Source organism: Nyctereutes procyonoides, unplaced genomic scaffold (genome assembly GCF_905146905.1).
Source record: "Nyctereutes procyonoides isolate TBG_1078 unplaced genomic scaffold, NYPRO_anot_genome, whole genome shotgun sequence".
NCBI lineage: Eukaryota > Metazoa > Chordata > Mammalia > Carnivora > Canidae > Nyctereutes > Nyctereutes procyonoides.
Genome location: NW_026575126.1, coordinates 52,105,293 through 52,123,888, shown reverse-complemented (window position 1 = coordinate 52,123,888; position 18,596 = coordinate 52,105,293). Strand labels below are relative to the sequence as shown.

Here is an 18,596-nt window from a genome sequence, read left to right as displayed (position 1 = left end):
CTCTGAGGTCAATAAAATCCCTCACTTTACAGATGAGGGACAGGAGATTCAGAAGTGAGCCAGCATCACCATAAGGTATAAGCCACCAGCCCTGGCAAGTGCCTTGTCTACTGAAGCCCATGGCTGGACGCTGGGAGATCCCGGGGGTACAGCAATGCAAGCTGTCAGCTGTCCCGGGTTCCACATCACCTGTAAGCTATATGATCATCTGCACATGCCAGTACAAAGGCTTCAGGCTTTCCTTCTAGCTTAAGAGATAATTTAAGAGAAAACTATGTTAGGTAGGACTTTAAAATCCTATAGCAAGAGATCCCTGGGTGGCTCAGCAGTTTAGCACCTGCCTTTGTCCCAGGGCATGATCCTGGAGTCCAGGGATCAAGTCCCATATTGGGCTCCCTGCATGGAGCCTACTTCTCCCTTTGCCTGTGTCTCTGCCTCTCTCTCTCTCTCTCTGGGTCTCTCATGAATAAATAAATTTTTAAAAAAATAAAAAATAAAATCCTGTAGCAAAGTGGGGTGCTGGCTGGTTCACACAACTCTTCATCTTGGGGTCATGGGTTGAAGCCCCACTTTGGGTTTAGAACTTAAAAAAATGAAAATTATTTAAATTCTTGTAGCAAAGTAAATCTTACATTCTTTTTTTTAAGATTTTATTTTTATTTATTCATGAGAGATACAGAGAGAGAGGCAGGCTCCATGCAGGAAGCCTGATGTGGGACTCGATCCCAGGACTCCAAGATCACGCCCTGGGCCAAAGGTAGACACTGAACTACTGAGCCACCCAGTCATCCCAAATCTTACATTTTTATACTTCATTTGCTCAACACAAATGTCGTAACTAAAAGTAATATTCTAGGCTCTCAAGAGTTAACAATACACAAGACAGACCCTGTCCTCATGAAGCTTATATTCCAGTGGAGAGAAAAACATAATAAACAGTGAAAAGAATAAGCAAGCAAGCAAACAAATCAGGTAATATCTAGTAATAGCCAATACTATGAAAGATATAAAACTAAGCATTAGGCTAGACAGTGACTTGAGGGTACAATGTCATTACACAGGATGGTCAGAGAAGACTCTGGCAGAGGTGACATTCGAGCAGAGCCCTGAAGTGCAAAAAGAAGTCTGCCATGTTTAGATGTAGAGGAAATGTATTCCAGGAAGAAGAAACATCACGTGCAAAGGTCCTGAGGTAGTTATGACCTCCAGATGGTCAAAGAAGAAAAAAGCAAGCCAATGGGGCAGGCAGGCAGGATAGAAGCAGGCACTGTATGCCAAACCATACAAGGCTGCAGCCTCGGTAAGGAGATTGAAGTTTTCCTAGTGCAACAGTAACTCCCTGAAGGGTTCTCAGCAGAGGAAGGGCCTAATGTGACATGATTTATACTTTAGCACTTGGGCTGCTTACATGGAGAATCAATTCAGAATGTGGAAATTAATTCACAGACTTCAATATAACAAAGAGCTGAGATGCTTCTTTCTATTCCCACCTATTTTTCTTTTACACTGGTTCTTTTGTCAACCTTGAACTTCTGTGGATATTTTAGGAGGAGGGAGACCAAGGAGTCTAGTTCTCTTTCCTTTGCCAAGTTGGCTACCCAAGGAGTGAGAGGTCTCTTTACATAACGGTGCTTATAGGGATGTCATCTTAGCATGCACGTGAAAGGCCAGGTCAGCTAGGGACGTGCTTATCCAGATGCAGCCAACATCAGCCATGGGGAAAAACTGGAGATGGGAATGCTGACAACAACCGCAACATGATAAACCCAAGATATCTATCCCATGATGGAAATAAAGTTACTTTATCATGTAGGGTGGATGGTCTCTCCACGCATATGCTGGATTAAGAAACGGTAGGGGGAAAACATCACCTACAGGGATATGTACATTCCGTGACCCAAAAGGACACCAGTATCCTTCCTTCTAAACTCATAAAATAGGTATGCCTTAGTTAAAATTCCTGAAGGTGAAGGGCACAAAAATTTCAGTCACCAGTCAGAAGGGCACAAAAATTTCAGTCACCAGTCAAAACTTGATTCAACTGGAAAGAATGAGCACACCTGCCACCAGATTTCTCTCTGTACATAATCTCTTTAGGCAGAATTCCACACAGTAGATTTCAAAAGCTTTCTTGATAAATATTGCTAAGAGACATCCCCAAAATCACTGACATTTTTTAGAGAAATTTCCCCTTTTCCCTCTCATGTTCTTAGAACCAAAGAACACTACATGCAGAGGAAGATTTTCACTGAAAGAAGAAAAAAATTACATTATTTTCAAGAAAAACAGAAGCCTGATTTGCATCGCTCGAGGGAAAAAAAAAGTATTGAGGAAGGAAGGGTTTTAGTGATAAAAGTGCTAATTAACAAATTTAGACAAGGACTAGAAATGAGTATGAAAATAGTCTACTATCTTGAACTTCTATAGTTTAGGTAGGAGGTTGTTAGTAATTTTTCCTTAATTGGCTCTAAAATATTGTTTGTATACTTAGTGAAAATTAGGAGGAAGGAAAATTATTGTAAATGCAAATTCAAAGGACTCTGGGGGGGTTAGACAGGTAATATATTATGTGGTTAGGTGTACAATAGTAGGAAGGAGTAGACTGTGTATCAAAAAGCATTTTAAAAAATACTGTTGGAGGGGCGCCTGAGTGGCTTAGCTGGATAGGCGTCCAACTCATGATTTTAGCTCAGGTCATGATCTCAGGGTCCCGAGATCAAGTTTCAAGTCAGGCTCTATGCTCAGCAGGGCGTCTGCTTGAGATTCTCTCTCCCCCTCTTCCTCTCCGCCCCCCCCCCCAACTCCCTGTGCTCACTCACTCTCTCTCAAATAAATAAATCTTTGGGGGGAAAATGCTGTTGTGGGGCGCCTGGGTGGCTCAGTTGATTAGGCACCTGACTCTTGATTTCAGCTCCGGGCATAATCTCAGGGTTGTGAGATCAAACCCCAAGTCAGGCTCCATGCTTGAGATATTCTTTCTCTCTCCCTCTCTGCCCCTCCTTCTGTCCCTCTCTAAAATAAATAAATATTTGGATGGGGGGAATGCTGTTGTAGGGGCAGCTGGCTGGCTCAGTCAGTATAGTATGCAACTCTTGATCTTGGGGTTGTGAGTTCAAGACCTACATTGGATACAGAAATTACTAAAAAGTAAAATCTTTAAAAAAATATATTATTGTAGCCACAAAAAACATCTATTTGGGTTTAATTTTGCTTAGAGGCAAGCATTTACTGCTGCTGATATGGCATACAAGTTGGCAAGTTTAGTACTAAGTGTACCTACATCTATTCCCAAATCCTTAAAGCTGAGAGAGAAGGCCTTTGCACTCAAGCTCCGAAGCTAGCCCTGCCTACCCCTCCAGACTCACTGCTTCCCAATCTTTTTTTTTTTTTTAGATTTTATTTATTTATTCATGAGAGACACAGAGAGAAAGAGGGAGAAGCAGGGTCCGTGTGGGGACCCTGATGCAGGACTTGATCCCAGGACCCCAGGATCACGCCCTGAGCCAAAGACAGATGCTCAACCACTGAGACACACAGGCATCCCACTGCTTCCCAATCTTGAGATGCCTTAGAACACAGGAGGGACTGTTAAAAACATCACACATGTGATGTGGTGCAGGGGAGGGTCTAGAACAGCACCATCCAATAAGAATATGATGTGAGCCATGTTCAAAGGGATAAAACAAATTTTAATAAAATGCATCATTTAACTTAATTCATCCAAAATGTCATTTCAACATGTGATCGATTTTAAAAATCATTGGTGAGATATTTCATGGTCTTTTGTTTGTATTAAGTCTCTGAACTCTAGTGTATTTTTAATACACACACCACACCTCAGTTTGGACTGGCCAGATCTCAAGTGCCCCCCCATGACCAGTGGCCACCATGTTGGACAGCACAGATCCAGCACAAAAGCAAGGCTCCCACTAGCTGGGCAGGACATGGGCAAGTCTTTGGCTCTTCCCCATGGGTTTGCTCATCTGATACAAGATGACTCTCCGAGCCCTAAAGGTATAAGGAGTTCTGTCTCTTTCTGAGAAATAGCTATATCAAGTCATTTTTAAAATAACAGATATAAAAAAATAATAAAATAAAATTAAATTAAAAATAAAATAAATAAAATAAAATAAGATATACAGGGGCACCTGGGTGGCTCAGTTGGTTAATTGTCTGCCTTCAGCTCAGGTCATGATCCAAGGGTCCTGGGATCGAGTCCCACATTGGGCTCCTTGCCCAGCAGGGAGCCTGCTTCTCCCTCTCCTCCCCACTCATGCTCTTTCTCACTATCTGTCTCTCTCTCAAATAAATAAATCTTAAAATAGTAAATAAATAACAGATACATAGATGAAGGAAAGAATGAATATGCGAACAGGTCAATTATGGGTTAGTGTCGCTGATGCCATCATCTAGCTGAGAACCGGAGCAGCTGGAGCAAGCTCATTGTTGTAACTTGTATAGATAAAAAAATGTTTCCTTACAGCAAGTCTAGGAATCTGAAAGGAGGGGTGAGAGGTAAGAAAAGCGGCTGCTGAGAGTTCCATGTTGCCAGATAAATCATCATTTACATGACAACAGAGATTCACTAAACAAGTTGTTACATAATAACCCCCTGAGAATTTTAAATGCATTGGCAATAAATTTAATGCACACATCACTTATGCACAGATTGTAAATTCAAAGTATCTGTTATTGATTTATTTGACATTGTTCTTTAATACGGAGTCAGTTTCTGCAATTGGCTTCTCAGGAAAGATATAAAGGAAGAAATGTCAAGCAGGTGGAGGAATTTAGGTTGGTATAAAAGTTCAGCTGAATCTAGTTGTAGTATCTTCATTTTCGTGGATTCAAATTACTTGCCCAAATTCTTAGCCAGGCCATTTAAAAACCATCTAATGTTTTTAGAAAACGGAGACGATCAGAAATCTGCAAAGCTGTTTCTTCTACCTTTAACACACGAAAAACAAAACAAATCTTATACCGAGTCTCCATAAACCCTGACTTGATGGAAGCCTTCTAAGCACAACTCCAGGGGCAGAGTGAAACCAGTAGAACAGCTGTGACATTACCTGGTAAGACGCTGCGGTTATCCACACACATGGAGAAGATGCGCTCATACACGAGCTTTCCTGGGGACAAAAGGCCATATGGCGTTAGCATCACTCTCTTCAGGAGCAAACGTTAAATAAACGTTTGTTAATTAGGGACGGAGATGGCATTTCCCAGAGCACTTTAACTTACGATAGTATGCTGCCACCCAGTGGGACAAATTTTAAGCAACGTTTCTTTTGTTTATGTTTTTAATAAAATGAGACTTGTTCTTTCTGCGACGCAAGAAAGTCATCCTTCTCCCCTTAGGGAGGGAAGCTTACAGCCAAAGGGACCACAGGTACCTCCATTCACTTAACACTGAACAGTCACGTTATGCTTCTAAGTCAGAGGCTGCAAATGGGCAGCTGTGCGTGGAAACCAGCCAGGGATCCATTTTGTTTGGCCCACAACACCAAGGCTCATGAAATGCTTTAACATTTTTTTTTTAATTAGTTGCCAAGAGGGAAAAACTTTCATTCATGTGAAAGACCAGGTTTCCTGCTTCTTCGCAAATGATATGCCAAAAATGGCCCATCTCCCTACAGGACAAAAATGAGCTATGACAGATCAGTAACCGCCACTCCAAATGGCATATGTAGCACCCAGTTTGTCCCCATCTCCACCACGCTGCATCTCAGCAACTGCCTGCTTCACCCAGGTATATGATCTGCCTGAAGCATCAAAATTTGAGATTCAACGAGCAAGTGCTAAAAGGGTAGAAACTTGTGTCTGTTCTGTTCACAGATATATCCTCGGTACTAAGATCAGTGCCTGGCATACCATGGATGCTCAGTATTTATTAGATGCATAAACAAACATATTTCAGGTGATGTGGGTCATAGGTCACTGCTGCAACTATTAAAATTGCTGCTGTAGCTGAAAAGCAATCATAGACAATGTATAAACAAATGGAGGTGGCCGGTTGTGTTCCAATAATAATAAAACTTTATTTACAAAAAACAAGTGGGCAGGGGCATCCCTGGTAGCTCAGCGGTTTAGCGCCACCTTTGGCCCAGGGCGTGATCCTGGAGACCTGGGATGGAGTCCCATGTCGGGCTCCCTGCATGGAGCCTGCTTCTCCCTCTGCCTGTGTCTGTGCCCCTCTCTCTCTGTGTGTCTCTCATGAATAAATAAATAAAATCTTAAAAAAAAAAAAAAAAAGAAAGAAACAAGTGGGCAGGGTAGATTTGATCCACATGCCACCCCTTCATCTAGCACTAAAAGCTTTATTCTGTCTGTGGTACTGTGGAAAACGCTATCAACATTGAAGGGATAGAAATTATAGTTCTATTCCTTTCCTGGAGCCTCCCCAAATTACCTTTAATGTCAAAAGTATTTCCCTGAGCTCGTGTTATTTTCCCCCCCTCCCCATGACCCCATCATTCAGGGAAGCAAAGAATCACACATGGGAAAAGAGACAGGAAGTTCTAAGAACATGGAGTCAAATGACTTCACCAAGAAATGACACAAGGCTAGGACAAAGGGCAGGAAGCCATCCAACAGAAGAGGAGCCATCCAGATGCCTCTCCCAGTATGGACTACTTACGTTACAATTACATAAAGATACTTGTTGAAAAGGCACATTGCTGGTGCCCACCTCAGAGCTAGCGAAAAATAGTATTTTGTAGGGGGAGGACTAGCAATATGAATTTTGAATAACCTTGCTAGGGAATTCTTACATACACCCAAGTGTGAGAACCATGGATTTAGGCAAGCACCATGGGTCTCTGAGCTAAAATTTGCCGTGGGTTTGGGAATCGGGAATCCCTAAAAATAGTAACAAGCCTCCCTCCTCCCTCTGAACCACACTGGTCCCTAACCTCAGCTAAACACTCAAAGCACCTGGGGGGCACCTGAAAATAGGCTGGTGTCTGTGTCTGTCCCTAGAGGTTCTGACAGAATTGATCTAGGGTGCAGCTTGACCACTGGGAGTGTTTGGGGGTTTTTTTTGTGTTTTTTAAGATTTTATTTATTTATTCATGAAAGACACAGAGAGATAGGCGGAGATATAGGCAGAAGGAGAAGCAGGCTCCCTGTGGGGAGCCTGATGCAGGACTCGATCCCAGGGCCCCGGGATCACGACCTGAGCCAAAGGCAGAGGCTCAACCACTGAGCTATCCAGGCGCACCTGGAATTGTTCTTAAAGCTCCCCAGGTGTGCAGCCAAGGATGAAAACCCCTGCTCTATACCATCAGTTCAACTGAGAAGTTTCCAGGAAGCCTCAAGAGAACAAACTTCAGTTTTCAGAGCCACTTGCCTTTTTCCCCCTGGTAGGAAGTGCTTTCCTTTACCTGCAGCCAAGGGCTCCCACAGCACCCACACCTGGTGCCATGACGGGCCTCCTCTCTGATGACCACAGAACAAGGTACTGGGACGGTATACAGTTTTACCTTGGGCCATCACACAGCAAGCCATGCTGGGCAGCCGTGTAACCTCTCACCTGCTATGGTCCATGGACCAGACTGAAAAGCACAAAACACCTTTACTTCCTCCATAAGAAGCCCACTACCCCTCTAAAACCATAAGCAATTTTTATATTTTACGTTCATATGCTAAGAGGCCTTGAACTACAAAATCATCTTTGGCCAAACGAGTTTGGTGAATTTTGTTTTCCTTTGTTACAGTAATAGACAATGGTCTTGAAAAGTAACACCCAATCCTAGATTTACTGCCTTTCCTAACTTGCCATCTTATGAATCAAAAACACTAAAGTAAGTAAGTAATGGCAGTAGCAGCCATTAACATTTTCTGAACACTTAACTTTGTACCAGAGACTGTTCAAAGTCACTTACACTGATCCCGCCAGCAAGCTCTTGGGAAAGGAAAAACAGGATATGCTTCCTATGCATTCTCTTAATTAATTCCCTCCAAACACCCCCAGAGGCAGGATCTATAATGCCCATTTTACAGGGGAAGAAACCAAGGCTCAGGTGTACATGACTCAAGAACAGGAGACACAGGCATGGGACAAAGGCCAGCTCTGTGCTCGGTGCTTCTGGAAGAGCTCCAGGATGCACCTTCACCTATGCACAAGCTCAGAGCCACATCCCACATCCCTGCCCAGCAACCTGGGTTAGTCACATCAACCATTAAGCACCTGCCCGCACACCATCAAGCAACCTGCCTACAGAGCAGTGTTACGACCCTGCATGTGGGAAGGATCTCAGCGCTCTGACCTTCCACCCAAGTGAGGCAGATCCCCACTCCTTTTGTAAAAGGTGAAAAATGTGCATTCTGTTCCGCACAGAGCACAACAGAGTCTCCTGGAGCACCTGCAGCCAGAGGCTGCCTCCTGATCCTGAGGAATGTTATTCGCTACCAGATCCTAACTAGAGCACCACTGGGAGCACTGTCTGGAAGTGGAGGAAGGAGAATGGTGTTGAAAGCTGGTACCTCATTTGAATGTTTGGTTTTAAAAAAGAAAAACATCCCCCTGATTCAAAATTCAAAAAAAGGCTTCGGTAACGGAGGGAAGTTTCTCTCTGGCGCATCCCTATCCACCCCACTGCCCCTGCCGGCCTCTGCGGGCTCCTGCTTCCATTCAATTTCTTGGACAAATTCCTTCTAATTGTTCTTCAGGCAAACCAAAGTGAATGTGAACCAGTATCCTAATCTCTCCTTTCTTACACAAAACAGAACATACTCCATGGCTGTTCTGCGTCTTGACTCTTTCACGTGACAACATAGATACCCTGGAGATCTCTCCACACTGGAACGTGGAGCATGTCCTCACTCGTTCTTATGGGCTTCCTCTGCTCCAGGGTACCAATAGACCATCATTAATTTAACTGGTCCCCTACTGATGGCCACTTGGGTTGTTTCCAGGGTTCTGCTATCACCAATGGGATGAGTTCCCAGAGGTGAAGTTGCCAGGTCAAATGTACACACATTTGTAATTTTCACAGAAAGCAAAATTTCCCCTGTGAGCCAAGTACAAGAGAAATAAAACAGGTCTTTGACTACAGAGAGAACTCAGGGGATGCCTGCATGGCTCAGGGGTTGAGCATCTGCCTTCGGCTCAGGTTGTGATCCCAGGATAATGCTGCAAGAAGCCGCACGAGAGTTGCCTTGTCAGTCCAAGCACGAGAGGACTGTTGGCTTGGGCTCAGGTGTTCCCAGGGAAGACTGATAAAAATGGACAAAGTGGAGAGAGACCTAGGAGACCAAAGAGTGGATTGGCAGACCAGACACAGGGTACAGGGGAGATGACTCTCATATTTCTAGCTTGGGCGCAGGGTGCTGCCATTCCCTAGGACAGAAACCCACTAGGGGTGCTGGGAAGGGAAGCTGAGTTCAGTTCTGACAAAGTGAGTTCCAGACACTGTGACATGGCAAGGGATGGGAGCTGGTTTAGACAGGATGTGTGCTTCCTCCCCCATCCCTCCCACCCCATCCCAACTTCACTCGCTTGCTTCACTAGCCTATCAGAAGCTTAGAAAACACATAATTTAAGATTCTCTCAAAAACAGCACCCTTGTTACTGACTGGGGAGCAGCGGGGTGGCTTGGTTTCCCTTGTGTTTCACTCAATTACTTGAACCACAACAGAAATTAAAGCAACAACACTACCACCCAATGTCTGGCAAAACAAATGTATTTCCTAGATTGGAAGATGAATAGGACTAGTACTTACCAAATGTATCGAGTATGTCGGTGATAAGGACAAATTTGCTTGGGTAGAACTGAATAACGCTTGTGTCCGAAAGAAGCTTTGAACACTAAAAAAAGAGAAGTGAAAAGGAAATTCACTCTGTCGTGTCGGACTTGGTTGCCATGCTCCAGGCCTGGAAAATTCATTTCTACAAACTAGCGCAGGTGTTTACCATGTGCCAAGCCTCATGCAAGACACTGGAGACATAATGAGAAGCAAAACCACTGTCCTCTTGACAAGGGGGGGGGCCAGTCTGCTCACTACAGAGCCTCTTATGGAAAGAAACCATCACCTCCCCCCAAGGAAGCCACAGGACTGAGGAATCTTATCCAGAAGAGTCTTTGCTTATACACCCAATGATGATTCCACCTTTGTTCCAAGTACTTTTCAGCATGGCTTGCTCTGGTTTATATCAGGATGGTCTTGACTCTTAAACATCCTTTTCTATGAAATGACCCCATAAGCACATCTCCAGGATTTCTTAAACTAACATTTGGGTTTTTAAGTACAGTTGACACACAATGTAACATCAGTTTCAGGTGGACAACATAGCCACTAGACAACTCTCTATGTAACGCTATGCTCATAAGTGTGGCTACCATCTGTCACCATAAAACATTATCACAATAGCACTGATTATATTCCCTATGCTGTACCTTTTATCCCCATAGCATCTATTATTTATCTTCACTTTAAAATTTTCCTCTAAAAGGAAACCGGACAAGCTTCAAGGAGCACATGTTTCTCTGCAACTATGATATGCAATATTGGGAACACTTTGGCTTTGCAGGGATTCACTCAATCCCTATGCCTGTATCACTCACGCCAAAGTGCCAGCAACATGTTCAGCTTGCCTTTTTTTTTTTAAACACACCGAGAGAGCGAGAGCGAGAGCGAGAGAGAGAGAGAGAGAGAGAGAGAGCGCGAGCCAGGAGGGGCAGAGGGAGAAGAAGAGAGAATCCCAAGCAGGCTCACACTTAGCACGGAGCCCGACGTGAATTGGGGCTCAATCCGATCACCCTGAGATCACAACCTGAGCCAAAATCATGAATCAGACCCTCAACCAACTGAGCCACCCAGGAGCCCTGACACATTCTAAACAAACTCTTAATGCAAGACTACAGCCACACAACATAGCCCCAGACACCCCAGATTAAATCCTCTTTTATGAGCAGAAACAAAAAACCTATTTCTTCTTTGAAGAACAAAGCTTAATGCCCCTGATATCTTTACAAATTCAAAAGTCAGCACAAGGAACTAAATAACTCGCCAGACTCTATCATTCCAATGCTTGACCTTCAGGTACAAATACATCACTTAAAAACAAAAGACACTTGGACCTTTAGAAGGAGTCCTTTAATATGCATTTCCCAGCGCAGAGAATGGAAATAATGTGTATCAGATGGAGAGGTGGCCTGATACAGGTTTTCAGCTTGGAACTGTTACCTAGTTTCCAACTTGTTACATTCATCAAGGGTCTTCTCAGTATTACAGCCTAAAGGTAAACAGCGTTTCTGATTGTGAAACATTGTCTTACAGCCCAAATGTTAGTGGGGGGTGGGGCCGAAAGGTGAGGGGGATGTAAGCTGTTAAAACAATGGTGTTGACACCAAACGTGGCATTTGGACATTCATAGAAGTCCACTTCCTGATGCCTTGCTTTGTGTTCTTCATATGCCCTTTATGTGAGCTCCAACTTAAACAATTGCCCCATGAGATTTCAGGACTTGGAAAAAGCAAACAACTCTGAATCCTAGTGACTGTTTACAATACACAGCCCTTGGTTCCTAGGGATGTGACGTCTCCTGAGTTCCTACTCAGAGCCCCTCAGAGAGGAGTTACTGCCCAGTGGTGAGGTGGGAAGCCAGAATTCAAACAGAAGACTTCAAATTAAACACAGCTGGGGCTTCCCAACATCTGCGTACTGATTTTTCTCCCAAGCTGGTATCACAGAACATCAATTTTACTCAAGAGAACAGGAAGCGGAATTTTTTAAGTGCACAGTTAAAGTCATAATTATGGCCCACATTGAAATCCCCCCTTTAAATCACTAATTTGAAGATGCCAGTTTTTTAAAGCTTTGGTGCAGTTTCCAAAATTAACATCAGGCCTGCTAGGGTGTGTGTGTGTGGAAATTATGGATTCCCTGGGCACCTAGGTGGTTCAGTCGGTTAAGTGTCTCCAACTCTTGATCTCAGGGTTGGAGATCTGAGTCTTGAGTCTGAGCCTTGTGTTGGGCTCCGTGCTGGGCATAGAGACTACATTTTAGAAAACAGAGGTGGGCACCTGGGTGGCTCAGTGGATGAGCATCTGCCTTCAGCTCAGGTCATGATCCTGGGGTCCTGGGATTGAGTCTGCATCAGGCTCCCCGCGGGGAGCCTGCTTCTCCCTCTACCTATGTCTCTGCCTCTCTGTGCGTGTCTCTCATGGATAAAAAAATATATATATTAAAAAAAATAGATTCCTTGCTCCATGTCAAACGTACTGGTCAAAACCTTCAGCCAAGGTACCAGAGAATAGGCATTTTTGACAAAGGCTCCAAGTGACAGCTGCACTAGAACCCAGGATACACTGGGTTCATGAGACCCACAACCTGCAGCATCCTCCAAATGGACTAAGGAACCTACAGCCCCCAGGTTCTCAGCTTCAGAATCATCTGGGGCGCTTTTAAAAATAATGCCACCTGGATCCCACTCCCAGAGATTATGATCAAGCTATTATGATCAAGCTGGTCTGGGCACAGCCCAGATCCAGGACTTTTTTTAAAAGCTCCCAAGGGATTCTAATGTGCAGCCAAGGTGGAGAAGCACTGTGGCAGACACTTCCTCAATAGTTGACTGATAAATTACTCTGCCTGAAATACTTGCTACGGAAAGGATCAGCACTGCTGGAAAAGTACTAAAAAGGGTGTTTTTCATTTGTTTACAATTAGTAACATCCTACAAGGACACTAGGCAATTTCTAGAACATGTGTGTGTGTGTGTGTGTGTGTGTGTGTGTGTGTGTGTATTTGAATAGCCAAACAAAATGAAGTAAAACATAGCCTATGGCCACGTACTAAGAAAGGAAGATGGGCTGAATGAAGCAAGCAGACTAATTAATCAGAGGATAATTACTATTGAGAATACATGGGGAGGGATCCCTGGGTGGCGCAGCGGTTCGGCGCCTGCCTTTGGCCCAGGGCGCGATCCTGGAGACCCGGGATCGAATCCCACGTCGGGCTCCCAGTGCATGGAGCCTGCTTCTCCTTCTGCCTGTGTCTCTGCCTCTCTCTCTCTCTCTCTCTCTCTCTCTCTCTCTCTGTGACTATCATAAATAAATTTTTAAAAATTAAAAAAAAAAAGAAAGAATACATGGGGAAAAAATCCTAAAAATAAGAAAAATACAAACATAACATAAAAATACAAACAACATGATAGAAAAAAATGTGCAGAAAGAATCAACAAAAGCCACTTTACAGAGAAGGAAACCCCAACGGCCAATAAAAGTGTGAAAAGAGGCTCAATCTTATTATAATCAGAGAACTGCAAATTAAACCCACAATACAATATGATTTTATTACTTCCTAAATTGGAAAGATTAAAACAGAAAGTCTGCTCATACCAAATGTTGTTAGGATGCTCAACAGCACAGACTCACACCATCCCACAGCTGCTACGAGCACATGCTGGCACAGCTATGCTAGAAAACAATTTGCCATTGCCTGGTAAAGCTGAAGAGGCACATGCCCTGCACCCAAGCAATTCTACTCTCAGGTATGGACTCCCATCTCCAGAGAAGCCAGCAGACACATCCAAGAATGATCACAGCAACACCATTCACAACAATGAAAAAAGGAAAAACCAGATGCCATCAACAGAAAGAATGATACATCTTTTACACATCAGTAGACTCACCACTGTTAAGACAGCAAATCTAACCAACTTTGTAAAGTCAACACAATCCCTATCAAAATCCCAGTTCTTCAGGGGGAGGGGTGCAGGTAGTGGACAGAAATTGACAGGCTGATCCTAAAAAAAAAAAAATCACATGAAAATGCAAAGGACCCAGGATAGCCAAAATACTTTTGGGAGGGGAAAAAAAAAAAAAAGAACCCAGTTAAAAGATTTACACTAAACAGTTTCAAAAGTTACTGGGGACACCTGGATGGTACAGTTGGTGAAGCATCCAACTCTTGGCTTTGGCTCAGGTCCTGATCTCAGGGTCGTGAGACCCAAGCCTCTCACTGGGCTCCACCCAGCATGGAGTCTTTCTTAAGATTCTCTCTCTCCCTCTCCTCCTCCCGCATACACTTGCACACTTGTGCATGTCCTCTCTCTAAAATAAATAAATCTTAAAAAACAAAAACAAAACCCTCCCCTAAAGCTATGGTAATCAAGACAGTGTGGTACTAGCAATAACGACAGACTTATACAGATTTATGGGATTGACTTATAAGTCCAGAAATAAACCCTTACATCTATGGTCAGGTGACTTTTGATGAAGGTGCCAAAATAATTCAATAGAGGAAAGACAGCTTTTCCAACAAACACTGATGGAACAACCAGATATGCACATGTGAAACAAATAAATCTAGACCCTTATACTGGATAGAAAAATCACTTTGAAATGGACCATAAACCTAGATGTAGGAGCTAAAATATAAAACTTCTAGAAGAGGGGTGCTTGCCTGGCTCAGTTGCTAGAGCACGCGACTCTTGATCTTGGGGTTGTGAGTTTGAGCTCCCCAAACTATAGAGATTACTTAAAAATCTTAATAAAAAAAAAAAAAGCTCCTGGAAGAAAATGAAAAAATTCTCACAAACTAGGATTAGGAGAAGAGTTATTAGCTAGAATTCCAAAAGTCTGAGCCAAAAGAAAGACAATTGATAAACTGGATTTCACTAACATTAAAAACTCTTCCACTTCAAAAGACATTATTCTGGAAATGAAGACAAGCCACAGACTAGGAGAGGATTCCTGCAGATCAGCTACTTGATGAGGAACTTTTTTTTTTTTTAAAGATTTTATTTATTTATTCATGAGAGACACAGAGGGAGAGGCAGAGACCTAGGCAAAGGGAGAAGCAGGCTCTGTGCAGGGAGCCCAATGCGGGACTCGATCTCGGGATTCCAGGATCACGCCCTGGCCGGAAGGGAGGTGCTCAGCCACCCAGGTGTCCCAATTGATAAGGAACTTGTATCAAGGATAAAGAATTGTTACAACTCAACAAGAACATAATGTAATTTTAAAAATGAGCAAGTCTTTTTCAACACACGTTTGGCTAACATAAATACGAAAATGGCCAAAGAGCATATGAAAAGAAGCTTAACATCATTGGTCTCCAGGGATTGCAAATTAAAACCACAAAGGAGATACCACTTCAAACCCACTAGGGTGGCTATAACCAAAGTGAGAGTAAGGCAAGCATTAGAAAAGATGTAGAGGAAATGGAACCCTCATGCCCTGCTGATGGGGTTTCAAACACAAAACATTTTGGCCATGTCTCAAAAAGTAACACATTCCCTTATCATAAGACTCAGCAATACTACTCCTAGGAATCCACCCAAGAGAAATGCAAGCATATGTCCACACAAAGACTCATACACAAATGTTCACAAGTGACATCATTCATAACAGCCAGAGTGGAAATGACCTCAGCGCCCATCAAGTTGTTAACAGGTAAGTAAAATGTGGTTCTCCATACAACGGAGTACTAGTCAGCAGTAAAAAGTTACAAAGTATTGATATACTACAGCGTGGATAAACCTCAAACACGTAATGCTAAGTGAAAGAATCCAGAGGCAAAAGACTACATATTGAATCCCTATGCATAAAATATCCAGGCAAGGCGAATTTATAGTCAGAAAGCAGACTGGTGGTTTTCTGGGGCTAGAAGTGGCAGGGTCTGACTGCAAGTAGGCCTGAGGGAATTTGAGGGAGGGGGGTAAGAAAATGCTCTAAAACTGAGTTGTGTAATAGTTGAGTAACTTACTAAAAATTACTGAAATACATTTCAGTAAAATTACTATACCAGAGGATCCCTTATCACAGAACAAATAAGGTGAACTGTGCATATTTCTCCAGACTATGCCCCTTAAGACTCTCTTTTTTGGTTAAAGAAGCAGTCCTTAAAAAGTATGGAAAGTCAGTTACTATTCACCAGATGTGGAGTTAATGAAACACTTCCATGGTTCTTTCCTTTGAGAAGACAGGAATCAAATCTTCTCCAGATGTAAACTCTTGGACATCAAGTTCTCTACACTACAATTCTTTATGGGGAGATGTTGCCAATGAAAATACTTTGAAGAAGCACGTGTCAGTTTAGATATTTTCTTACTTGAGCCACTCAGCAAGCAACTCCCATCACGTGCATCCAGGATGAGAGAACTCTTCTTCAGGAGTATTTACTTTGTAAACTAATGACTGTGATCCAGGGGAAATGAGCTTGGGTTTGCCTCTGTCATGAAACACCACAAAAAAAAAAAAAAAAAAAAAAAAAAGCAATACAAAGTGTCATCTTAAAAGACTTCAAGTACCCAGTGTAAAGACTGACAGACTCCAACCTTCTCTCCAAATAAAAAGGTGAGAAAACAAATGTCACACTGCCATGACGTCAAGAGCAGGAGTGTCCTTTTGAACTAAAACGGCTGCTCAGAAATTTTGTGAACTCTGCTCTGAAAATCATAATGAACACATGAGTCCTTTTAGAGTGTACTTCTGAGCATGTTTTGCCAAGAGAAGATGATCTGAAGGGTCAAGAAACAGAATAAGCTGTTTTCCTTACAAAACTTGATCTTGTTGATCCAAGAGTTGTCACAGATCAGCAAATTTGGCAAAAAAGGGTTCAACAAATGTACCTCTCCTAACACCATAAACATGTTTTGTCACGTAATTATGCAGAATCTGAGCCAAAAATGCATATACCAGCGGCACGGAACAATTAGTCCCAAAAATACAAAGGAAATCTGATCAAGGAAAACCAAGACAGTTGGCCAATCTTTAGTCATACAAATCACAAACGTGTCAGCAGCTGTATCAGGGCCAGTGAACCTAGCAATCCAGGGTGTATGTTGGGGCGGGGGGATCATTAATTCCATAATCCAAGCTGAATGTCCTAGAACTGTGCAGTATACAACCTGTGCAGCTGTACATGGTGGCCCTGGGATTAGCCATCTCATAAAAACATAGATTTCACCATCATGGCCTTTCACAGGAAGTATGTGAAAATGGAACAAATGAAAAAAAACTAGGGTAAGGCCCTGAAGGCAGGCCTCTGAAAAACCCTAATTATCTATAAAAGAGTTTTACATAGGAAATTCTGGGGGGAACAAAACAAAACAAAACAAAAGTAGACCTGACCTGGATGACTATTTTTAGAGCTTTCACTTTCTGGTCCGAGGCCCAGGCATCCTTCAGCGACTGGTTGAGCTCCTCTATGCGGTTCACATAATCCTGTTGAGTCAAATTCAACAGCTCCTTTTGGGATCCCTGTGGGCAGAAAGTAGGAAGGTGTAGGTATACAAGGAAAAAACATTATTTGGCCACTACCCCATGAACAATCCTGAGTATTAGCTGAGCTTTGGTCTCTAAGTCTTTTTCATACCCCCATCAGGACTGATAGCATCATCTTGCGACTAAAGAGGTTCTTTGAGTTTTCTGCAGACAGGCAAAGTGCAGGCACTCAGCCTGGCCTTTGAGCAAGTCAGACCTAAGTCAACCCCCAGCTCGGCAACTTACTGGCTGTCTGATTCCAAGTGAGCTACTTCCTCCCAAAGCTTTGTCTTTAACAAAGAACAGGACTCACCTTATTCAACAAATAATCAGTGAGATCTACCTTGAGCCAGGCTTGGGACAGCAGATACCCAAGACACAAGGATGAGCAAAAAGACAGTATTTCTGCACTTAATGGAGTTTAATGTACAAAGGATGAGATGGATATTAATATAAACGGAGATAAAAGCTCCAGAAGAAACAATTCTATGAAAACCTCTATTATGGTTCACTGAATCTGAGGTGCCCCTTGTTTTGGAGGGTTTTTTGTTGTTGCTGTTAAGATTTATTTATTTGAAAGAGAACACCAGACAGAGACAGAGCGAGTGCAACAAGCAGAGGGGAAGGGCAAGGAGAGAAGGAGAGAGAGAAGCAGGCCCTCCTCACTACCCCCACCGCCAAGCAGGGGGCCCAACACGTGGCTTGATTCCAGGACCCTGGGATCATGACTCGAAGCAAAGGCAGACATTCAGCAGACTGAGCCATCCAGGAGCCCCTGAGATGCCCCCTGGAAGAAGCACAATTTTTTGTGTACCACTAAGGATGGAAAAAAAATGCCAATCACAGGCGTGCACCGAGACACACAGCCCAATTTCAAGGATATGCAAACATGGTGGGAAACGTTTATCTCAGAATGGAAGAAATACAGTAACAAATAAATGGACTCCAGACTGGGAGGTCAAGAATGGTTTCCTGGAGGAAGGGATGCCTGAGGCAAACACTCACAGGTGTGTAGGTGTTACCGGACAATAGGGAAAGTGGGGTGCAGGGGCTCTTAATAAGACCGGGGGGAGGGCCTTCAGAACAGAGAGCAGACCACAACAAAAAGCTGTGGCAGCAGGAAAGCAGGACCATCACAGGGATGAAATCAACAATGAATGTAAAGACTTAGCACAGCCTTTGGCACGTGGTACCTGCCCGTTAATACTTGGCTGTTGTTAATGCGCTATTTACAAAGCTCACAGGAGTGAGGATCATACTAATCCATACGAGATCAGGAACCAAATCTTTTTAAAATTATATATGTCTGTGTATACACACACACATATATATACACACACATACATATACATACACATACAGTTATTTTGGAGGGGGGCGTTG

The 18,596-nt window shown here is 43.2% G+C and overlaps 1 protein-coding gene across 4 annotated transcripts in view; it reads right to left on the bottom strand.

The window, feature by feature from the left end:
- The window catches only part of VPS35L (VPS35 endosomal protein sorting factor like), a 124,770-nt gene that overhangs the window by 87,011 nt on the left and 19,163 nt on the right, over positions 1-18,596 (bottom strand). For 3 of the 4 annotated variants that reach the window (XM_055340620.1, XM_055340619.1, XM_055340622.1), the window contains exons 7-10: positions 17,082-17,210; positions 13,637-13,750; positions 9,724-9,808; positions 5,070-5,129 (exon numbers count right to left, since the gene is read on the bottom strand). In XM_055340620.1, coding sequence (XP_055196595.1) covers positions 5,070-5,129; positions 9,724-9,808; positions 13,637-13,750; positions 17,082-17,210 — 388 coding nt within the window. The remainder of the gene's footprint in view (positions 1-5,069; positions 5,130-9,723; positions 9,809-13,636; positions 13,751-17,081; positions 17,211-18,596) is intronic. The other variant, XM_055340621.1, reaches the window with a different exon arrangement.